At 40.8% G+C, this 24,931-nt stretch overlaps 1 protein-coding gene across 1 annotated transcript in view; it reads right to left on the bottom strand.

Annotated features, from left to right (window-relative positions):
* The window catches only part of CABIN1 (calcineurin binding protein 1), a 108,572-nt gene that overhangs the window by 8,193 nt on the left and 75,448 nt on the right, over positions 1-24,931 (bottom strand). Inside the window, exons 31-35 of the mRNA XM_053959387.1 lie at positions 22,715-22,878; positions 19,382-19,478; positions 17,525-18,154; positions 17,022-17,096; positions 7,007-7,298 (exon numbers count right to left, since the gene is read on the bottom strand). Of these exons, the coding sequence (XP_053815362.1) occupies positions 7,007-7,298; positions 17,022-17,096; positions 17,525-18,154; positions 19,382-19,478; positions 22,715-22,878 (1,258 nt within the window). The remainder of the gene's footprint in view (positions 1-7,006; positions 7,299-17,021; positions 17,097-17,524; positions 18,155-19,381; positions 19,479-22,714; positions 22,879-24,931) is intronic.

The raw sequence follows: 24,931 nt of genomic DNA on the forward strand, positions 1-24,931 counted from the left end.
AAGACAAGCCCAGAAAATGTGACGAGCACCTGGAAAAAACATTTTCCAGTTTCTAACAGAAGCAGTTTGAAGTATTACAGCACAGATATGTTAAAGAATATAGGCAATGCAGAGTGCATGCACAAAGCACCATTTCATTATAGGAAAGAAGAAGGAGCTGAGCTTTGAACTCCAGGACAAAATATTAACATCATTTCAAAAGAAAATACAAGGAGAAGTGAGCAGACAACAACCTCAAGTGCTTAAATAAAGCACTTGCACCACTTGCCTTCGTCCCTCTGCAAAATCCCTTCCCCAGCAGCTCTGTGTGTCAAGACAAAAATCCTGGAAATTCATCAGTAGGATTTAGCTGGTTTGTACTACCTTGCCTTCCAACAGCTTCAAAAGAGTAAGGATTGAATTCTGTGTGCCTCCAGACTCTGGGAAACACTAATCTTCCTAGTCCCAGTAACAACTGGTTTACTCTGCACTGGTGGCCACCCACAGCACACACAACTGTTCACACAACTCATTTACTGTACAAGGCAGGGAATATTGTATTTTTTTTTCCACCCAATGGAAACGCATCTGATCCTTTGCTCCCTGACATAGTGGAGGAAGTATCTTCCCACATTTCCAAGGAATAATACTAATGTGAAAACAATTCACTTTCTCTATTCCATCTGCCTTGCTCTCCGGTGTGCTGGGAATTAATACAGCTTTTTTCCCCACAGCACAGTTGCAAAGGCCATGGAAAGGCTGAATTTGAAGGAGCTCAGAGTTTCCTTATGAGCTGTGCTACTCAGTCAGAAGAAAGACTGCACTGGAACACGGGTTGGCTCAGCTGGACAGAGTTAAGATGCAGAAACACAAAAACAACAGAGCCTTTAGCCATGAGGTAGCACAGCACAGCAGACAGCGAGGTACCTAGCCCATCACAGCATGTGGCAGGTACACTTGGTAGCCTTGCTTTCTCTACATTCATTCCAAATATCCTGCTATTAAATTTATTTCTAAAAAAGCACTGCCAAGTGCTTTTAGTGCATATAGCTGTAGAAAGAAGTATTTGACTTGAAATGCCAAATGCAGGAAATTACATTCAAAGCTGACACACAAAGTCGTATGTTAAAAATTAAGCACTGGAGTAATTTTGGAGGCGAAAAGCTGCAGAACACAAGTTCTATTGCCCCTGAAAGAAAAGAAATTCAAGCAGTCTGGTGAACAGAAGTTTGCAGTGCAATAGCACAGCACAGTGCTATATTTATCACTATGTCCTGAGCAGGGAGAGTGTACTGCACAATCAAATGAGACATACCCCAAAACTCTTCCTAATGCTGAGGTCAGCTGTCACAGACCACTAACGAGACTAAAATTTAAAATGGGTGGCTGCTTTGAAAATGCTTCCTGGAAATAGTCCCTGGCCCATACTAACTCCCAGATCCCTCTAACAGCCATGTTGGGGCCAGTCTGACAGCAGAGACAGCAGAATTCCTGTGTCCAAAAACATTTCCTGCCACCACCAGCTGTCCTAGAGGTGCAGAAACCTGGCATGCACGTGGGTAAAGAAAAACCCTGAAGTTCAGTCCTAACTTTCTCTATTTTTTCAAACCAAACTTCAATTTGAAAGAGCAAACAATGAGCCTAGATCAAAAAGACAACAGTTTGATATTCAACGACATGAACTTTCAAATGGCTTTATCAAAACACAGCTAATTGATATTTGTTTAATATCTGACTCAGCATCATCTGGAGAGCATCACAACAGCACCTGTGGACAGGAATAGTCATTTGCAGTCTCCTGCTTCTGAAATTTCTCTAGGAGTTATCTAACAAAAGCTGTAAGACCTTTCCTTTACCATCAATATTTCACCCTCCTTTGCCCTGACAGCCAGCTAAGCACAAGGAAATTAGCAAAAGCAGCTGGCAGAAAAATCTGTGAAGTGAATGTAATGACACCCCACAATTTTCTAAGTAATTTGTAAGCAACACAATGCCTGTGCAGAGGACTTATAACTACATCTCTCTTCAGTCTGCCTTTGTGCAGGAATATATGTAAATTTTCTGCTGCTGACAGCAATCTAAAACTAGTGAAACTGAACCATATTGTAACCATACAGCATTGCTGTATGTTCCTTCACAAAAGTCTACAAAAATTGCATTTCAGTAGTGCAAGACATCCACAGGGCAATGGCTCTGCAGGATTTTCAGGGAGATTTATGAGTGCACAGGGCTAGAGAGGCTCCTGGAGCACAGACCTGCCCTGAGTGCACTAAACCCTGGCTCCAAACCATCAACCTCACCTGCCTCTGCTGGGCAGCTGCTGCCCCTGCCCTGTTTGCTCTTACTGATCCAACACAGGTACATAAAAATTATGACAGTTTAAATGTCAAAGGATTTTCTGCACTACAGTGGATTGAGTAAATAAAACGTCAGGAATCTGAAGTGTACATATCAGAAATAGACATTAAATGTACTGAAAAATTCTTGTGGAATGAGTTTGTTTCGACAGGAGGTAAATCAGCACATTTTTACAAAGGGAAGAGGAAGAGCCATGACTGACTGGTACTGTCTGAGCACTGCAAAAAGGAATTAAGAAGTCACTCACAAACAGGAAACCCCTGCTGACATTCAGCAGCCAGGTTGTTTTCAGAGTGCACCATTGTGAAAAATAAAAAGCTTCATGAAAAGCATGGATCAGACAAGGGGAAGTGAGAACACCAATGGCAAGGAGGCTGAAGCAGCAAGAGATCAGAGCGAGCCATGCAGAGCCCCCTGGACTGCCAGTGATTCCCAGCCTGGCTGATTCCCAGTGATGACTCTTCAGTCACTCACGGCTGGGCAGGAGCTTCTACCCCAGGACAGCACCAATGGGGTGGGGCTACAAGCATTTAGAGAAGAGGTTTTAAAGCCTAGGAGAAATCCAGCCTTGGGAACTGAGGAAGACAGCTGTCAAAAACCAAAACAAGTCAACATTCTCCTCAAGAAATTGAGGAGAAAGTAGTGAAAGTAAGATGCACACAAGTGCCACAAGAAAACAGAGTAGAAGAACACATGCATTTAAGAGAGAAGCTTCATGCCAGGTAACTGCAATCTGAAGGTAGCTCACATGAGGCCACAGGTCCTTGGCCTGCCTAACTTTTCTGTTTCATCTTTTTTGGAGCCATCTGTTGAGAACAACTCTGTGCTCTACAGCACAATTTTGAATTCAACAGAAAAAAGGTAAGACACTGACTGCAATTAAGAGGGTTGAATGTTACTACTTACAGTCATTTAAAAAGTACCTGAAAATTTGAATTGAAATGCATAATTAAAATAAGGCGTAGCCAACAGGGCCAAATACTTCTGTGTAAGAAGAAAAGTTGTCAAAACACTGAACTACAGGCTCTTAAAATCTGTGTTTGTCTTTGGGAATTCATGACAAGCAAACTCAGGAGCCACTGAGACCAGTATGAGGTTAAGCTCCACTTCTGATGGCAAAGCACAATCCCCATTATTTCACCCAGGACCAGGAATTGTGGATGTTTGCTGATGTTTGGGTATCTGGAAACTGCAAGGAGTCCAGGTGGGCCCTTGTGCCATGCACTATTTTAAGACAAGAGATGCTGTCAATGCAAAATGATGGTTTACATTCTCTGCAGTGATGCCTTAGGAAAACATTTGCTCTCCTCAGTCTTCTGAGAACCCACTATCAACCCAAAGCCACGCATCAGCTGCTAAAATAAACTAAGTTGCAGACTTCTGGGAAAAGATGCTCCTTACACCTATGACTCCAGCACCCAGTTATCCTACAGGGTGAAATGTCACATTCCAGCACTACTGAGTGTTACTGAATTCTTAGGACTTCCCACTTCAAAACCCTCTTTACTTGGAACATTTGCCTTTCAAGGATTCTGCAGCTGCCTGCACACTCTGTGTAACAGTCTCTCATCTTTCCATGCAACTGTCCTCACTTGTATTAATTTCTTGTGCTTCTGAAACTCCCAAAGTTCTACAGGCTGAACTATATTTACCCCTCTACTTCCCCTGTTGTGCCCATTTCACAAACACCTGAAATTACAGCAGGCTATTCCCGTGGCTTATGGAGTGCCACTTCCCTGCACAACACAAAGAATTGTCTTCCCTAGCTTTGAATTTCTAAGTTTGGACAGCTTTATCATGACCTTGCTTTCATATTGAACTGCTTAGGCCTTAAATGTACAAAAAATTAATACTGGGGTGTCTTCTACTTGGATTTTATATTCCAACTTGGTGAATAGCTGGCTTTAAGCAAAACACAGAACTTTAAATAATTCTAGGTATAAAAACCTTCTCTTGGTATCAGAACTCAAATGTGAATGTTTTCCTGTTCATTCCTCATAAAAATCATTATTGCAATAAGGACAGCCAAGAAGAAAATGTCAAGATTTTTCAGCAATTTAGAACCATATAATACTGGAAGAGTGTGACAGGCTGGAAGGAGTTTACCTTAATTGTCCTATTTTAGCTTCCCCAGAGAAATGTTAGGCTGAGCTAGGAAGGCTAAGAGTCCCAAGCACATTTATACCCAAATGTAGGAAGGTGTCTTACTGAAACTGCCACCATCATCCCTCTGCTGCTGGACTGCATCAGCTGTGCTCTGTACCAGTTAGTCATGCACTAGACAAAATCTCAGGAAAACATTTACATCAGAAATGAGTGGCATAGCATCAACAACGCTTGGAAAAACAAATCCTTTTCCTGAGTGAAATCAGAGAAAATGAGAGCAGCTAATAAATACTCTCTGATGTGTAATACTTCCACATGAACGAGTAGGTACAGGTAATGAGACAAAAAAGTTGAAAACAGTTTATTCTAAAAATGGGAGGAGTTTTTACCCAAACAGAACCAATGGAAGGCAGATGAAAAAGGGCTGTAACAGAATTATAACTCATTTTTTTTTAGAGAAGGTAGATACAAAGGTAGGAGAATGAAAAGAAAAGAGGAAGAAAGGACACAGCAGTAATTGGTGTCTCTCTCAGCTAGAGAAATGACCTGTCAGGTAGGGCTGAGAGCCAGATACCACTCATGCATTCAGCACTGAGCTTTGGAGAGAGAGCCTCTTGATTTTCAGTTTCAGGGGTGTAATTCTGGCAGCTAACCCTTCCATCTCCCTCAACCTAAATGATGTATAGGAAACATCAAAGAAGAATGAACAATATCTAACTCTACAACCTTAACAAAGCCCAGAAAGTCAAAAGATTAAAATAAATGTTCCAATCACTGTGATGTGGCCTGGGGAACTGCAGAGAGGAAAGCACATCAGAAATGCTCCTGAGTTCTGTTTGAAAACCAGAAGAATGCATGAGTTCTTATCAGCACTGTCATTCCTACACCAGTCTCCTTAGTAAGTCCATAACAGCTTCACAGAGGATTCAGGTTTTCCTCCCCTGTTGTCTAGGCACAAACCCAAATTACTCCCTGCTGAACAAGCCAGACAAGACATCTTATGACACCAGGCAACTCCATTCTTTTGCTTCCCAAGGACAGTAACAAATGTAATTTACACCCAGACTAAGCCATTCCTTCCTCATCACTCCACTTTTCTCTTTTCCCTTCCTAAGACAATCTCTCCCTGGAATTGTGAAAGAGGAAAATTAGACAACACAACTGCTGATACTAGATGTTAAATTTCAGTTTTGTTCTGTACTCAGAGATTAGCAAATTGGGAAAACCTATTTCTCCCTAACTTGCTCTTCACTGCTGATGGATGCAGACTATGTGCATTCAAATAACAAGGCTGATTACATAAGGAAAGAAATGACATACCAGAAGTATAAAGACAAAAACTTTACAAAGTCACAATTCCAAACAAAGAAAATATCCCGTCTCACAAATCTGGACACTACTTCCACAAATCTGGACACTATCTTCCTGCATCATTTTCCACAAGACCTGTTCTATATGTGGTTCATTCATAACTTTATCTGGGCTCCCATGACTTGTCTGAGGCATTTTGTGAGTAGTGCTGGGCCCAGGCTTGTAAACAGATGGAGTGAGCACAGGCAGCAGCAGATGCTTTTTCAGACAGCACTTCTGCTAAAGTTGCAAGAAAGTACAGCCTATGGCAGGTGCTCTGCCACCTTAACATGCACAGTGTCCCACAAATATTGCCAACCACCTCTTTGGGCACCCAAGGCAAGGCTGAAATTGGGTCTAATCTTACTTCACTCCCCAAAGTGGATCAGCATTGCCCAGCACAGAGATCTTTCAGCTGCTAACAAGCCAGGCTGCCATGACAGCACTAAAGCAAATGACAGCATTCTCATTTATTCTTTCCTCATCTAGAAAACTGTATAGGACCAATTACATAATACAGCCATCAACAAATCACACAATCGTGCTATAGAATAAATAACATTTGTTTGGTTTCTTCAATCCTTTCCTGTGCTCTAACCTGGCACATAACCACACCAGGGTTATAAATAACACATTCCAACATTCTGGTCCTGTCAGATGCTTCTTTTCTGAAATGTGAAACATAATAGTGATGATAAGCTAACTTTCTAGACCATGCAGAATCTTGTTCATCAGTGTTATGTATCTCCACACTCATATATGCTGGGCAGTGAGAGCTGCACAGCTAATTACGTTAATCAAGCACTTCTAAGACAGATGTAGGCTGCTCAGCAGTTTATTTTAATTGTAATCACTTTAAAATAACTTAAATATTTTTAAATGTTAAAAGAACTGGATCCTCAACTCATTGAAGAAAACAAAATAAATTTCATTTTAATGCTGCTAGAGACTTCAATTCTCTGAAAGAGATTACTATTTTCAGGCTGCTATTTCATGATTTCACATACAAGTTACACGGAGTGATCACTCCTTTAATCTATGCTATAAATTAAAGTATGTATTGATTATACAGAAGCACCCACTTCAGGACCACGACAAAAATCTGTGCAGCCTTTTGAACGTGGTGTAGTGATGAGAAAACAACTCGGGCACAACCTCAGCACGTGGAAACGGATCAGAGGGGGCCAGAAGGCTCTGCCTGGCTGAGACTCACCACGAGCAGCATCCCCCATGCTGGGGGCAGGCTCCGTGCCCTGGCTCCGGGGCTGCTCCGGCTCCCGCTGGCACTCCTGCGCGGGCGGCACCGACGATGCCGACGAGGAGGAGGATGAAGAGGAAGAGGCTGGTTTGGATTTGGAATGCAGATCGTTCAGTCTCAGGAGGTTTTCGGGAGTCACAGTGTCTGGATTCACTGGGGTGGGATGCAGTGTGGCTGGTGCTACTGGGAAGAAGCTCTCTCGGTTGTCCTTCGGGTGCTTTGGGGTTGTGGGTGCTTCTCCTGTGGACTGCACAGAGAAGGGGCAGCAGTGAGAAAAACTCTGCATGTCACTAACTCTGTGACTCCTGCTTCAATACCTCCTGCAAGCAGCACATTTTATGGACAGAAAACACTCTCTTTAAAGTGAATATAATAGAACAATGACTCAATCATTATTCTAAAGAAATCTTTTCTCCTTTATGGATTATTTTTCTGTTCTCTATGGTCTGTTTATCAAACTAGCACTTGAACACTTATTCACATTTACAAAGTTTAATTTAACACATCCCTCACAACACAACATTCTTCCCTGAACTCTGTAATTAAGCATGAGTTACAATCTCCTGTAAACAGAAACATATTTCTTTCATTTAAAAATACATTGACAAGTGCTTGACCTGAAAAAACAGATCTGCACTGCTTTAAGAGACTTTGCAAATTATCACAAGAAATAATTCCTAGTGAATGATGTGAGAAGAAATGGAGAAAATAGAAAAATGTATTCACTTGTGAAATAAGAGATGAGCATAAGTCCGTATCATAAATTCCTGACAACTGCAGAACTGAGTAACACTGAGGTCCACTTGAACCAGGCTCAGGGAGATCTGCTGCCTGTGCACAAGGAGGAGAGGCACCAAGAGCTGTGCTCTTCTCCAAAGCCAGTGCTAAAAATTGAATGCATGTCATTTATTATATAGACAGAAGGTAGAAGAGGGACATAAATTCACCAAAGAAGGGAATAAAAGTACCCATAAAATGAATATCTTCTCTACAACTTTTATCAGTAATCAAATAAAGTATTCTTGCTTGTAAGGCCACAGAAAGCATTTATTTTACACTCTTTACAGTCTTCACTTAATGGAGATTTACTGGACCATAAAAGATGCAGTTAGATAGAATTCTCAGATGTTTAATTGTTTGCCTCATACCTCCAGCAAGAAAAAAAACCCTCATTTTAACCATGGTGATAAGAGTATGAATGTCTGAAACAGAAACAGGATTCAGCTGTCAAGTGTAAAATCAAATTGGACCCTAATGTCCTAGATGAACAAAGATTTATTACAAAGCCAGAAAAGTCAGTAGAATTTCACTGAGAGAACAGAGGAACTTTCAGGTGGAGAAAATGCATACTTAAAATTCAAAGGTGAGAGCACACAAGTACATTAAAAAAATAATTGGCAGAATGTATTTTTGAAGTTCCTGAACTTGATTAATCAATCTCTAAAAAGCATACAATTAAAATCTGCCAGATTCTGTGTGTACACAAAAAAAAACAACCAAAAAAACCCAGCAGCTATATTCACAACAATTACCACCCTGGATCAAAAAAAGGTCTATTCTGCCTCTGAAAGCAGCAACTTTCTGATGCTTAAAGCATCAGTTCCAAAACTAAAGGTCTTGGCACACAAATGGGATCACACAAACCTGAGGGAAATTAAACTGCAGAAGAAAGCCTTAAGCTAGAAGTGAGATCACTTGAGGAAATGTTTTCAGCTGTGACTTAAAGGGAAAGCCCTTCCCACCCATGCACTTCATTAACTTGCATAATGGGTGATGTAGAACCTGACATTTCTGTGCTTGTATTGTATCCAATTTTTTTTTTTCTGGAGAAACACACGAAGGTATTATTTAGGTACACAGAAGTTAAAAATGGATCTGCACCTCAGATTTCTACAAAAATGCACAGCTATTTGCAGAGCCAGAAAGAGGACATTTGGAAAGTAACTCAGCAGTATTTGGATGGTATTCAGATGAAAAATTATTAGAGAGAGTGCAAGCCCATGGAATAATTGCTGCTGGAAGGGACCTCTGGAGGTCTCCAGTCCAACTTCCTGCTCCAAGCAGAGCTGACTTCCCAGTTCCAGCAGTTTACTGGGGCCCAGGGCCAGCCCAGTCCAAATACTGCCAAGGAAGGAGATTCAACAGCCTCTCCAGGCCCCTTTCTAGTGTTTTACCACCTTCCCAGTGAACATTTGTTTCCAATCATTTCATCCAAATTTCTCTTGCTGCAACTTTAAATGGTGCCTCTATTCTGGTCCCTTCCTTTCTGCTGAAGACCACAATTCCATAACCTTATCCTCCATTATTCTTCTCCTCACCAGGATGAAGTATCCCAGCTCTTTTTTTCCAGAGAATTGAAACATTTTATTGACCAAAAAAATAATAAAGCTGAAACAAATGTGATGTTTCTGATTCAGGAAAACCATGACTAAAAAATCTAATGTGTAATCAAAAAGTGCAGTCTTATACAAAAGAAAGCAACAGCAAGATTATTGTGCTTATACTTTTTAAAGGGAATTTTCCAGATGTGACCTGGTGAAGAGCTGTCTCAGGCTGCTGTAAACAGACATGTTCTTTTCAACTCAATGAAACAAAGACTTTGAGAGGAAAAACAACAAAAAAAAAAATCTCACACTGACTTTGTTTTTTTTTTTCAAAAAAGGGGGTGGGAGCAGAAGAAAAGGGAGAAAGCTCTCTTCAAAATCAGAGCCAAGCACTAAAAAACCCATTGTTGGTTACTGTGCACTCTGCAACTCACAGAGCCTTAAGAAAAGGGATTTAAACCTGCTTTGAGTGGTTTTACTGCACTCAGGAACTGAAGAGCATCCAAGGGCTGTAAGCACAAAGCCAAAATGAGCAGCACAGTGAGGCACATGTTCTTGAAAAGATTTTGGGTTTAGTGTAGGGGCGAGAATTCCAGCACCTCTGATCAGTAAGTGATGCTACTCACCAAAGGCAGCTCAGGGAATGTCACTAACTACACTGCTCAGGACTTATGGGGCCACATTTCATCATCTGCAGCTCTCCAGGAAAACACAGGACCTCATAACACCCAGCTGAGAAATAAACCCAGAAAAACTCACTCCAGCAGTCTTGGATTTACCAGAAGCCTTTTGTTCATCCATCCCTACTGCTAAACCACCAGTAAGGCACAATAAAGATTGTTTTCCACAGACAGACAGTGGGAAATGGAGAGGCAGTGACAAACCTTCACCAGTGTTTTATGTGGTTTCTCATCAGAAGATTATTTTTTAGTTTTTGCTTTGCTGTGGTAGAAAGCCAAAACTCAGTCAGTTCTGACTCAGAATTTCTCCTTTTCTCCTCTCCAATCCATCTCACCATGCTCAGTGCCTCTGTTACCACCACTATTACAGAGTGCCTTTAGTCACTAAGAAGAAATTAATATTTTCTTACATTTAGTGTTACTTACAGAACATGTGAATATAACTGACTTGAGATAAAAACTCTTTTATCTGACTTCTTCCTGTCTTTCATTATAATTACAGGTTCCTCTAGTCAAGACTGGACTTCTTTCTAGATTTAAAAAAAACCCATGAGCTACTGAAGGGTATGCAGTCCTGCTTTTGTATTGACTACTATATCAAAGTGAATAGAAGAAATATTTAAGGCTTATTATTAATATCCAAATGAGGTTCCATGGATGAGCTACTGGTTCCATAAAGAGCCCACTATCTTAATTCTCTTTAAAAAACTTAGCAAAAACTGTTTTTCAGTTTGAACAATGTAAAAAGCTGAAATGTAAATGAATAACTAGGGAGGATGCCTGTGTGAATTGTGACTATTTCTGACTTAGGTTACAAAAATCAGTCTCTTTATTTGTTAGAACTTTGACTATTTCAGCATGCTCCTCAAAAAGTTCATTCAGCTTCACAGAGGTGATGGACAAACCCTTCCCATGCTGAAAGCTGATGTAAAAACAAGTAAGGAAAATGCTGGAAGTCCAGCACTGGGACAGCCCTCCACCAATAAAATTATCAGCAAAAATTAAAATTATCAGCAAAAGTGCAGAATTTTTTCACAGATGTTACTGGAAAAAATAGCTCCCTACAGTTTCCCAGTGAGGCACTTCAGCAGCAGCTAAAAGAAATCCAGCATTAAGATAAAACTTGAGAAAAATTTAAATTTGTAGCCTGTGAAGTCATAAATCAGAGAACCTGACCAAGGGTCTGTTTTTACCCTACTTCCTGTTTTTTCAAAACACATTTTGAAAAACAAAGAAATCCTCCAGCAACCTTCCCACTCCCGCTTTTGGGAGGGCTCACTGCTCTGTGGCTGTGGGAAAAATTAACAACCAAATGTTCCAGAAAGGGAAAGTGACAGCTTTCCCAACAAAAGTTTCCTAATGAAAGATGCTGGAACTGCAACTGTTACATAACATATTCTTGTGATTTTTTTTTTTTTCTTTTTTTCAGTTACTCCCATGCCTGAGTTGAGCACTCTAGTGGGACTGAAGTCAGAACCCACCTCACACAAAGGTGTTCCTTTTTAAAAGGACACCAGAACATCCCCACAAAGCCTGGAAGCTGTCACACAAACTGCCTGAACAATATGCTGGCCACATTCCACAGCACTACCACTCCAACTCCTCCTCAATATTGTGTTTTAATTAAATTATGCCTATCCATTCTTTTTTTGCTCCCCCTCAATCTCTCTACAGCAGCATTTGAAAGAAATCTCATTTGGAAGTTTTCTTCTAGGTGCATCAGAAATACAGAATTATCCATGATCAAGATTCTGAAGAACCTTGTATTTGCCAAGACCACTTTATATATAGAAAACAACAAAGGTTTACAAACATAGGATTGAACTCTAGCCTAATTAAAAAATCCCCCATTAACACAAATGCAAGCAGGGGCTCAATGTCCTGCTCTACATTGGCAGCCATATTACAGCAACACTTCCATACACAAAACCATCATTATTGACCAAGAGAGACCAGGTAGCAGGATGAAAAACATTAATATACAAAGTAAAAGATAAAAAGTGTCTTTTCTTTCCTTCATGTTCACTTAATGATTGCTTTCTGCAGGAGACAGAAGGAGGAGAGCTGTTAATTATATCAAGGATACACCTCCAGGATAGAGTGAGAGGGGGATGCCATGGCAACTGGCAAATGCAACAGTGAACAAAATGGTCACCCTTTGGTAGGAGACCATGAAAGAGCTCGTCCTTTTGTCCCCCCCCATCCCCACCTCCTCCTTCCCCCTCCTTTCTTGTCATCTTTGCTGCATTAATAAAGCATACAGACAACTCAGGAAAAACAACTTTTTCTGTAAGCAGTCTCTGACGTCTTGATGTGCAGGAAGAAAAGATGAAAATTAGCAGCATGTGGGTGGAACAAAAAGGGGGAGAAAACACATGAGGTAGAAGATGATTATTTTCTAATTATTTAATATTCTCCTAATCTCCTCCCATTCCCAGCAAAGTGCCTTTACAGAAGGCTTTTAGCTGTTTCCTGAAGAGAACAGCTTGGTGGTTTGTTGCTTTGTGGGGTTTTTTTTAACGTGAGAATTCGAGAAGAAAACGCTCTAGACACCCAAGGCAGTTCAAACAAGTCACTCTCAAGTTCTGTCCTTGAGGAAAAATGCCTGAGAGCCCATGTCACTGCAGTGCTGACTGCATTCCACAGCAGAAGGGGAAAAATCCATGGGAGTGCCCTCTAGCTTCACTCACAGCAGAAAACGTTTTCCTGTTCCAAGTGAAATATCACATTCACTCTAAGGTCCCATCACCAGACCCAGGCTCCAGAGTCCATCTGAGCTTCTTGTGGCTGGTCTCAGCACAGCCCTGACAGATCAAACCCACCAATGACCCCAGAAAACTCTTCACTACGAGCCTGTGGATTCAGACTGCTGATCAGCAGCCCTGGGAAGGGGCAAACACTGATGGAAGGAGAAAACAAGACCCCAGTTACCTGTTCTGGAACTAGAGCTGGGCTGGAAGAGCACTAAACCAGCACCTTTATATTACAGCACTTTTGTATAAAACAACACTCTTCTATTGCAGCAGCACAACTTTATAAAATCAGGGATCACCCTGGCAGCCTGCCAGGAGCCTGAACAGCTCATTTGCATAACTTGATTGTGTTTATAATAAAATTCATTGTTTTGATTCTGCTGGTAGCTTCATGAAGCATCAGTTTTAATTAGAGCTGACACTGAAATCTGCTGATGTGTTTTGACTGTAGGTTGAGACAGGGAAATGGGGAAAGCACCTGGAGTCTGGCATCAGCCAGGGGGAGAAGGTGGCCATGGGTGTGCTCCTGAGGAGGAGGTGAGTGAAGCAAAGGTGAAAGGGAGGATTTGGGCAGCCACAGCCAAGCAGGGAGAGCTCAAGGCCTGGCAGATGGAGCAGGAAAGAGCAGTTGAAAATTTCCTTTCTCTCCCTGACACTTCAGGGATGGAGTTGGTCCCAGAGCAAGGATTTTTTGGCTAAGGCAGCAGTGAGTCTTAAATAACTCAGCAATGTTGAAATAGCCCCTTCTCATGACATTTGGATGATACACTGTACCTTGAAGAGCCAATAGAAATTTCAGCTCCTACAGCACTACCCGTTACCAGGGCTTTCTACACACAGTCCCAAATTCTCAGGGGTCACAACACAGGACCAGAGACTCAGTGGCATTTTGGAACTTTGCCTCTGAACACTCTTGTATTTTTATAGATGTTAAATCCAGCCCTGTGTGCAATGTTGATTTTTGCAATGTTTTAAAGTATTTGTTTTATAGAAATTCAGTTCTCAGGATTAGTGATACATTAGATCCCAACACACAAGACAGAGTTTTAACTGTCTTGACTTTCAACACTGCTGAAAGGTGTACTTTTAGTATTAAGGAATTCAATATTAAGTCCCCAGTAATAAAAATACCTTTCAGATTGCAGGAAAACAGAAGACAGATGGATTCTTAAACTATCTCCACGTGCATTTATAGAATATTCTGTGCAATACAAAGCTTCATCCTTAGCTTGTACTGCAATAACTTTCCCATGTCAATATGTCCTCAACAGCATAAAATGAAGAATTTCCTACGAGCAATCTTAAGCAGTCAGTGGAAAGGCTTATTAGGAATTCTCTAATTATCTGGAATCCTTAGCACTGCTTTCTGCCAACATGTCTCCTCCTTGGTCCTCAGGACCAGATATTTAAGTACAATGCTACTTCAAAATCCAACTAGTCTGCCTCAATCTTTCATCCTCCCTCCACAAGGACTCCATTTCCAGGGACCATTAATTTCATATGAAAATCACAGTTGGCAAGACTAAAAATATAACTCAGAGCAACTGAGATGACTGCTTTCAGGATGTCTGCAAATCTTGTAGATAACATTCTCAGACAGAAAAATCAAAGAAAAGAACAAGAGACCTTCAAAATGCTGCTTGCTCAGAAAGTCAATTAATCTCCAGTGTACCTTTAGTTACTTGACTGCTAAAGATCCCGTGACCACCACTGGATTTCAGCCCATTTGATAGGTGTATTCACATTTAAGAATAAGTCTTATTCACACTTAAGAATTTAAAGGGAAAAGGACAAAAACTGGAGGAATTACTTTTGGCCACACCTTTCTCCACAATAGCATTAATATCAGCACTTAAAAATGTTGCATCACCACTCTGTAAATTGTGAAGCAAAATGTGCTGAAGTTGATTAATATATCACTAAAAAAAATATTAATATTGAATACTGAAATAAATGTCCCAGCAACTTACATAGAATACAATTTTATATCAATTACTGGAATCTCCCAATGGAAAACACTCCAATTTCTCCAGTCCTCCTGGAGCACTGGGACTTACCATGCCAAGGTTTTGTACCACTGACTTTTTCTGCCTTTTTCAAAGCTGAAAGCCAACCTTTCTCAGCCACTTGCCATGTTTTTAGCTGACTTTGTGGGTGATGTGCCTCTCATTGGCTGGAAACATGTCAGCAGTGCATCACTCATAAGCACTAGAGAGGATTTCTGAAACCAAGTCAAAGGGTCACAGCATTGCCAAGCCATTAAAAAGATTAGATCTGCTCACAGAAGTGTAAGGACCCACTTGGTCCAGTTCCTCTCACTGATTGCTCTGTTGTTTCCTGCTTGGGCTTGGAGAGGCAGAGAAGGAGGTTTTAGCACAGTTGCTAAATATTTAGGTTAGAAACTCCGAGTGGTCTGGAAGAAAGTTGAAAAGCCAGAATTTAAGTAATGCCTAATTTTAGTAGCAAGTGAAAACTTTCATAAAGAAACCATCTAACACCTGCAACTTTAAAATACAACAGCCAGCTGAGAAAGACGTGTATCAAGGTGGATTTTTTTTTTTTTTTACTGTCAATTTCTTGGGTTAAGTGACTGAAGAACCACAGGCCCTGCAAACCCACTCAAACCATCTAGGAACAAAGCATTTCCCCCGGCTGCAGCAGCTCTGTGCATGACATCATTTGCTTACAGAAGGCAAATACTTGCCAATTTTAAATAAAACAGGATTCAGTCTGCTGAAAACAGACAGATGTCTACAAGAGTGGCTATTCCTGTGTCTCCACACTAATTCACAGTGCTGCAGGAGCAGCTTCACACAGCTTGCAAGATCCTGCTAGAAGCAGAAAATGAGACTGCAGGATGTAATAACCTCGTTAGCTGGGACTGCTTCCTAAAAGGGAAAGCTTCCAAGTGCAGCATGTGAAGGGGCATGTTTTATTTCAAGTGATTTAACAGGAAATCTTACTGTTCCCAGTGCTGCTAAATACTAGCTCACCTATTGTGTCTACTCTCAAGATTAGTTTGTGAGTTAGTTTGTGAATTAGTTTGTAAGTTTTTCACCATTCTCATGTTTTGCCACATGCCTGAGTACCCAGTGACCCTGCTGGAAGAGCTGGAATAGCAGTGACATTCCCAGAAAGCCCAGCAAGGAATTGGGTTGATAAAGGAGAATTTGCTGAGTGTTTTTTAAAAAGGTGAACACATCCAAAAAAGCAACAGTAACATTACTTTTTAAAGAAGCTTTCTAGCAAATTCTTTTTATTTTAAAGTCATAAATCACAGTGTGATGATGTCTGTTTTTCCCCAGAATAAACTGAAAAAGGCTTACCATGCTGAACTAACATTTATTTTTTATTAAAAAAATTTAAAACCTGAAATACCAGACTACAAGCAAGCCTACACTTCTACTAAATACCTCTTGACATTTCTGTTCATTTCTGTAGTTCAATGGAACAATGTTACTGACTTCCTGAGGGGCACAAATTGGAGAAAGTTACTTCCATGAAAACCTAATAAACAAAAAAATCTACCTTTCCTCTTACATCCTCTCCTATTACTCTGCTAAGAGATGCACTATACAAAAGCACATTTTAACTGAACAAAAATGATGGAAAATACAAATCTAGTAAATACTTTGGGGCTGCAAAATGAACACAAATAAATACCTCATTCATGCAGTTTTCTTCTTGGCCTTGATATCGCATTAAGGACTGATAAATAATGATCCCTTTAAAGCTCTTATAATTGTTTGCTGGGTAAACTACAAGCTAAAAAGAAACTGAGTAACTGTTTGTTTTTAGCAGAGTAAAGAAAATCTATCTGGTATCTCTGGAGCAGAGTGTAATGCCAGCAAGGCAAGAGCTGATGAGGTTGGAGCCCTTAGGGAGCAGAGAGAAGTAATTACCATCCATGAAGTGCTGGCTATGATGTGGACATTAGGGAAATTGTAGTATGCCACAAATATTTCAATTTGAAGATTGTCTGGGGTTTCCCCAAAAGCTTTTGGGCATGAAAACGATCCTGCAAGCCTGACATAAACAGTAGCACTGACACTAATAAAGGAGTGATCTTCCTACTAATGTAGCCCGACTTGTCTTAGATAACACCAATACAAGGAAAGTAGGCATTTCTAGGTGCTGAAGACACTCAGCAACAGATTTGCCTGTACAGACTCATAAAAGCTTGTCAGCAGCACTCAAAGAATTCAGAGCTTACCTGTTTCTGTGCTGATGCTCCCATATGCACCTGGCAAAACTTGACTGCCTGTTCAAGTGCTGCTTCTTCATCCACCTGAACACAGAACCACAACTAATGAAGTCATAATTACTTAGCTCATCTATAAATCTAATTAAATTGAGATGAAATGGGGATGTAGAGCATGGAAGCAGCAGTTCTACAGCAAAATGCTGACTTTCAGTTATTCAGGAGCACGTACCCAAAGATAAATACTCAGCTCTCTCAATTCAAATGAACATTTAGCTGAGCAAACACCATGTAAGTGGTACTACAGCTCTTAACTAATTTCAGAAATTTAGTTTCAAAACATGGAGAGTCCTACTCCCTATGCCCAGCAATGGCCGTGTCAAGAGAATGGTTCTCTGGGAGGTGTTTATCTCCCCAGGTTTTAAACAGATATAGGGCTCAGTTTAGCAATTCCTGTTAGATCCTAAAAGCGTGTCTGAGGCCACATAGAGAAATGACAATTAATCATACAATACCTGTTTAATCAGCATGTATGTTTCAGACATGATCTTCTCAATTTTGCCCAGGTCATAGGCCATAACTTTCTGACCTTGCTGCCAGACTCGGTAAGCATCGAGCAGAAGTGTTTTTCCAGACTCCACATCCTCAAGTAATTTCCTCTTCCTGCTTGACCTCTGGACAGGTTCTTCTGTAGGTACTGCTTTAGCTGCCTGCTGCTGGTGTTTTGAGCTGATACTGAGCTCCTCCAAGGAAAGTTCTGGAGTCCTGCTCTCGGGAGCCCTGTCCTTGGAGCTCCTGCCGGGCTGCAGCCGCTCCGGCTCGCTGCGTCTACACGAAGAATCGATTTTTTCAGTGTCATTGGAATAGCCATCAAGATCCATAGGCTCAACTGAACCAGGGCCAGGAAGCTCTTTAATCTCCTTGTCACTCCTGTCCTCTTGTTCCAATATGTCCATAGCATTGGGGATTTGTCCCTGGGTGGCTTCCTTCACTCCATTTTCAGTACTATGCACTGCTCCATCTGATAAAACTGCCTTTTTGGGAAGGACATCTTTCCCCTCTTCAGCACTCGTTTTATTGGACACGTCTGTTGTCATCCTTCCTGAAGCAAGGCTAGAAGACTTGGAACCCTGATCTTCTGAAACCTTAATAAAAGAAATCATTCTTCTCAGTTATCATAGAAATCAGAAAGCATTTGAGAACAACTGTGTCTATCATGAATATTGACCAGTACCTCTCATTACTGCATCTGCTGAAGAAAATGCATTTATTCTGTGTTCATTCTTTTTTGTTCCTCAATATTAATTAATCCAGGCCACAAATCATACTAATAGAAGAATTTTAATAAGTGAAAACATCGCAGAGAAGTGTCAACAGCTCAGGCTGAACCAAAGCCACAATGTTTATTTTCCCCCACTACTTCAGTCCATGCTAAGGGATCCAACTAAATGAAATCCAAGCACAAATTTTTCTTCTAACATATTGAAATCAAAACCAAATCTGTTTCTTTTGGCAGCTGCAAATCAAGCTCAAGTTTAAGAATCTTTCTTTTTGTTGTTCTTACATAACCTGCTTGTTAATAGATCAAGAAGTAGGCAAAACCCTGCTATAGTATTTTACTTTTTGTACCTTTACTTTGGTGATGTTCCAAAGGTAGAAAAACTCAGTACATCATCTTTTCTTTCAAAAACTGATAATGATACAACTCTTACATCCAGATTTATGAACAAACCATTTAATATACAGAGTTCCAGTGATCTTGACAATGTTTTCATTTAATTTGTTAAACCTACAGTCTGCTAACTTAGAAAACCCTTAGGAACAAGTTCTTCCTTGAATGTATTTACCAAGTAAAGTTCCAATATCCAGATCCCTTAACCTGGGAACTGATTAGTTTCTGTATGACTTTTAAAAACTAAATCTAGATTACAATTATATGTAATAATGAGTGTGGTGATGTCAAGGACTAGCAGTGAAAAGGGTCTAGGCATGTAACACCAAGCTATCTGGGTTTGTTTTGCAAGATGAATCTTAGTTCATTTTAAAAGGAAATTTCCTACAAATTTCCTCCATTTTCTCCTGAAAATGGAGATCTTGAACATTACATGTATCTACCATTATTTGAAGTTTAAGGGACGGTGAGACCAAACTACTGCAATCTTGCAATCCTTACTGCAGACTGTATTTGTTACTGAAATTCAAAACCAAGAAATAACAATGCTGGAAGAAAATTTTCTGTTTAGTGGCATATAAACAAAAGGTATTAGAAGTGCTTAGAAATGCAGCCCTTCAATCTCAGGAGATCTAAGGAATGAGTGAACACTGCAAAAGCTAATTACTAAATTCCAGCCATGAAGTGCACTGCTGCTCACCTGTGTGAGATCGTTGAGAGTGTCCTCCAGCACCTTCACTGTGAGCACGAAGGCTTGCTGGGCCAGAACCTGGCGATCTGCATCACGCAAGTACTTCCTGTGCCACAGCAAGAGAGCAGAAATGAAGTTAGTGCCAAAAGCTCCCAGCACTCTAAAAACAAGAGCCAGGACTGTCTCAGGCTGAAAGGTGTAGCTGGGGGTGTGTGTTCTGTCCCCATCTGTCAGAGCTGGGGCAGGTCTCTGCTGTTCATGGGGCAGTTTTTTCTTTATCTCTCCCACAGCCAATCCTCCCTCCAGGAGATCTCTTCTGTTCATGGCCACTGAGTGTCCCTGCATGGCTGAGAAAATTCCATCAGCCCATGGGGAGAGGCTCTGCCCAGGGGAGGAGCCAAGAATTCCTACCTGAATCCAATCTGACCTTGGAACAGCACAGCAGCCTTTGCCCACTGCATTCCCAGAGGAGCAGCTTTCTGCCCCACTGCATTCCCAGAGGAGCAGCTTTCTGCCCCACTGCATTCCCAGAGGAGCAGCTTTCTTCCCCACTGCATTCCCAGAGGAAGCCCAGGCCCATCTCCAGCAGCCCTGGAGCTCCAGAGGAAAACTCCAGCCTTGTCCAGGATCCTGCTCCAGCAGAAGCACAGCTGGCACTGCAGGAGGGCTGAGCCCCCATGGAATGGGACTGCTGCCACCACCCTGACCCACAGGGTGCCAGGGCCTGCTCTCACTCTGGCAGGGCTTGTTTGGTTTTTTTTTTTGTTTGTACTATTGCATTTGTACTTTTAATTTTCCTACTAAAGAACTGTTATTCCTACTCCCATATCTTTCCCTAAGAGCCCCTTAATTTCAAACTTATAATAATTCAGAGGGAAGGGGTTTGCATTCTCCATTTCAAGGGAGGCTCCTGCCTGCCTTAGCAGACACTCGTCTTTCAAACCAAGACACAGGACATTGAAAGAAAAACAAGAAAAAGCCAACACAACAAATTCAAAACATAAGAAACAAACAAAAATCTACAGGTGCATACTGAAATAAAACAATATTGGGATTTAACACTTCAGCTTTGTTTACCTCCACCTCTCCCTTCCCCACAAGCATCAGAGATGACACAAACAAAGCAAAAGACAGCTCTGCCAACAGCCAGAGGGAAGGGGAGAAATGGGAAACACCAAGCAACCAAACCCAGAGCAAACCAAGCAACCAGATTTAGTTTTCTTGTATCAAGCCTTCTGTGCCCCTCAAATACCAGCTTTCTATTCAATCCTTTTTTTGAAAAAGTCTTATAGTTACACAAAGCTATGTTGAACTCTCAGGTGATTTTCATGTTCTGGATAAAGCATGCATGTGAGATTAAGAACATCAGCAAATCTTCTCTCTTTGATCATATACAGTTGCCTTTTTAGCTCTAAAAATCCGGAGTTCATGGGTGTGCTACTACCCTTTTCCTAGTTAGTATTACAAAAAAATAATATTGTATGTGTAAAACATTCACTCTATAGCTTCATTTAATTTACTAGAGCACTGTAATTTCAGTAGATTTGGACACAATGTTTTATTCTGCTTTCAAGCAAAACACTTCCAGCTGTCAATCCCACCTAATCACATTTAATGGAAAACTTAATTTCTATTTCAGAATTAGCTGGTTTGAATGAGAGGCCTAGAAATCAAGTAAATAACTCTGAAGGGTACTATTTCAGTAAAAAGGCCAACATTTTAAATACACATATTTCCTCTCTATGATTTTAGGTTCAATTGGTAATTTTGCTATCTTTTCTCTGAAAAGCAAACCATAAACATCTGACTCCTCATTAGTTCAGTAGTAACTAAAACTACCCTATTTTTAAAAATAGGGTTGCTCCAGGCATATACCAGACACACCCAGAATTATCTGTATTTCTAAGTTCCTGTAACAACTGCACCTCACCACGGCTGGCACTGGCTGATCTAACATGTCAAATTACTTGTTTTTTGAATTCAGTCTAGACTTACAAATAACATAATATTTTTAGTACAGCTATGGGTTTGCTTAGGACAGAAATTGAAACCTTCTATGGTCCAGTTCTTCTGGTATGTTAAAAGTCAAAATATTTTTGGCTTCAAGTTTGCTGAACAAGTGGTGACATATTCCCAGACACACTACAATCCATGCAAATTCACATGCACTCACACTCAAAAACACATGAAGAAACCTTCAATGCCTCCAACTTACTGCCATCAATCATTCAAGTTTCATTTCTTAAGCATTTGCCACAGACCAATTTCAACATTTCCCACAGGACAACCTACTAGAATTTTACCTCAGTTGCTTCAATGTTTTCCTTGGATGTTTATTTTGGTCTTCCCATTGATACGAGTCCATATATAGCTCACACTAATAGCTTCTTTTTTCTTAAATAAGGTTAATGCAATTAAAATTAGATCACCCCTGAACAGGATAAGCTTTTTAAATAGCATCAGCTGCCAAGAGGCACATAACCATTGTTCAGGCCATCAAGGATTACAGGAAGGCAGGATGCTGGGCCGTGACCTCCCGCGCTGCGCTCAGCTCTTACGCAAGAGCCAGCACAGGGTGCCCAAGTCACGCTCTGCTCCTCCAGAGAATCCCTCCACGTGACACACCACCTCTGTAAGCCTGCTAAGGCACCTCCATGGCTGCTCTGAGTTTCAGCAGAAATGCAGAGAAACTCCAGGCTACGGTAGAGAATCGTAATCCTGAGAAAAAATTAGCCATCGTTCCACGTGGGAAATGGATTTGTTGATAGAAAGCTCACATAGTATTACACATTTGTATGTAAACACTAAGATAAAGTGTGTTGAGCTGTTATGGAATAGAGATGACATTGTTAAGACAGAGACTGAACTAAAAAAAAAAGTTTTAATAAGTTTTAAAATATGGTTTTGTAAAAAGACAAGATATTTTAGAGAATTAGGATTGTGAAAGATACATTGTAGTAGAATTATGTAGGGAAAAATATAGGTAATTAGTATTAGAAGTAATAGCAGTATTGTGCTACAAAGTTGATAAGCTGAAAAACATTTATAAGGTATGGTAACTAAGAAATAAGTTAGTGTTTGATAAAATAGCGTTGAGTTGTATATCTTTTGTGCCTCACTATTCATTGAGACTGATAATAGAATAAAATCTTTTGAAACGCCTCTCAGTTACCCCGTCTCTGTAAAAACCAAGAAAACCAACAATTCCACTATATTCCCAAGGGAATCTGTCGAAAGACTTCTTTTCCTAAACAAAGGACAGCTTTAAATAAAACAGTCATACAGCAAACAAAACACACTGAAAGCTTTACAAAGGAATGGCTTCAAAGAAATCTCTCGTACTTTCCCTGGTCAGGGGTCCTCTGCAGCATAGAGGAGACTTTGAGCAGGGTGTTGTAGTCCTTGAGCTGCGAGAGCACGTTCAGCAGCAGCACGATGGAGCGGTTCATATGAGACGCGAAACTGCCCGGGCGGTCGATCTCATCCACGGGGATGCGCCAGATTCCCTGCGGAGGAGGGAAAGGGGAACCTTCAAACAGGATCCAACTGGAAAGGACACAACTGTGAAAATAAGGGGCAGATTCTGCAGCATGAGGGACAGGGGAATCATGGACAGAGAAAAGCTGAGCTCCCCCAGACAGTGAGATACGAAGTCAACTGATTCCTGCCAGTAGCAAAAGAGGAAGGCTCACAGAAGCCACAGCACGCCTTCTAAATATGCTTCTGAACTGTTCCAAGAAACAGCAAGCAAAGCCCAAATTATACTATGCATTTTTCTTCAATGTCAATGAACACACCTTACTGAGTCAAAGCTCAACTAACAACTTGTAATAAGTTTTCCTGGCCTGAAAGCTGTTAATATGCAGTCACAGCAAGTTTGTATCTTCAAATAATCTGTTATTAAATGTCTTAGGAACTTGGCTGGAGCCTTGATAGCATCAGTGTTCACTGTGGACTAACCAGTCCAATAGGAAGAATTGGATTCCTCAGCAGAATCCATTTTCTAGTGGCAGATTCAAATACTTGGCCACACATCCTGATCCTTCTAATTAAATTTCTGGGACAAGGGAATCTTTGGGGAGCAAGGCTGGAGGCTGATAGCAAATATAATTTAATTAGGGCTAGTTAGCTCCGATTCTGCTATGTCTAACACATCTAACGAGATTGTTTTCAGGCGTTTATTGTGGATGCTGTCAGCACCCTAGTCAACCACACCTGAAAAAATGAACTGCACACACTACCATGCTTGCATGTTAGGATGGGACTTAATTATAATCATTCATAAAAACTGCTGCTGCATCAGTGCAAACCCTTCCCTCGTGCTTTATTTGGTTCTGAAGCTTTTCCTGTAGTAGCTTTCTAAGATGAAAATCCTCTGATCATGTAAACAATTTTGTGACAAGGCAGGAAAGAATAGTCTCATTGATAGGAGTACCTGACTGAAAAAGAGTTTGGCTTTCCAAACCTGTTCAGAGAGCAGGATATACAAATATTTACTCCTTTATCTTTGTTTAAAGGTCTTGCTTCGATTTGTTTAGCTTTACTTTCAGTGTGATCAAATCTCTTCAAAACTTAATACAAAGTGTAAGCAAAGAAAATGATTACTGCAATCATAAATGACATTTGACAAGAAAGGCAGATCCATAACCCCCTGTGTAAAATGGACCTTTCCCTTGCATGTCTGCAGCAAATCTCTAGTTCCACACCATAAGATGTATAGGAACTTAGGAAGAAACAACACAGAAATATCAGTGGTTTAATATCAGTGTTTTTACATGGAAAACAGTGACTTCAACTGGATATAATGCACAGACTAATCTGCCAAATTTTCTTGCTCTTGCTTTTCCTCATGCTCTCTACTCTTACTCCCTAGTGATCACAATAAAGCTGTTCTTGCTCTCTGCTCCCTGAAGCTTTCTTTCAAAGTCTTTTGTAGCTTCCCTTTTCCAGAATGTAGCTAAAACAGCACCATGGCCAAGCCCCAGGCAGAGCCATTGCCTCCTCCCATTCCCAACAATGTCCACAAACACCTCCCGTGGCCTGGTGGCCAAGAGCTCACCTGCTCAGGGAGCTCAGCAGCTCACAAGCACATCCAGGTCCTGCAGGTGACAATTCTGTAAACCAGCACACACTTCTATTTAAACAGAGATGCTTTTTCTTCCCCCAAACCATACAATGGCTCTCCTTTCAGCCTACAGATGAAACACACATTCTGGAGCTGCTATTTTTTCCTTCTCTGCACATATGTAAACTGGGTTCCTGCCAAATCCCAAAACAAGTGAATGCCTCATAATGGCACCACATTGCAACAACCTACTTAGCCAATTTAACTACACAAAACAATTCATGGTCAACTACAGCACACTGTAGGAGTGGAACACTGCCAATGTGTAGGTAGGTTCCTGGTCTTTTTCAGCATTATCTCATCCTTCATTTGCATCAGGAGGATCACTTGGATCAGATACCGTATCTGGAATTAGTTGGAAATAATTTTGCAGCTCCTTCTCATATATCCCATGTATACATTTTAATGCTACCCTGGAAATTACAAGAATTTAG

Source organism: Vidua chalybeata, chromosome 18 (assembly GCF_026979565.1).
Source record: "Vidua chalybeata isolate OUT-0048 chromosome 18, bVidCha1 merged haplotype, whole genome shotgun sequence".
Lineage (NCBI taxonomy): Eukaryota > Metazoa > Chordata > Aves > Passeriformes > Viduidae > Vidua > Vidua chalybeata.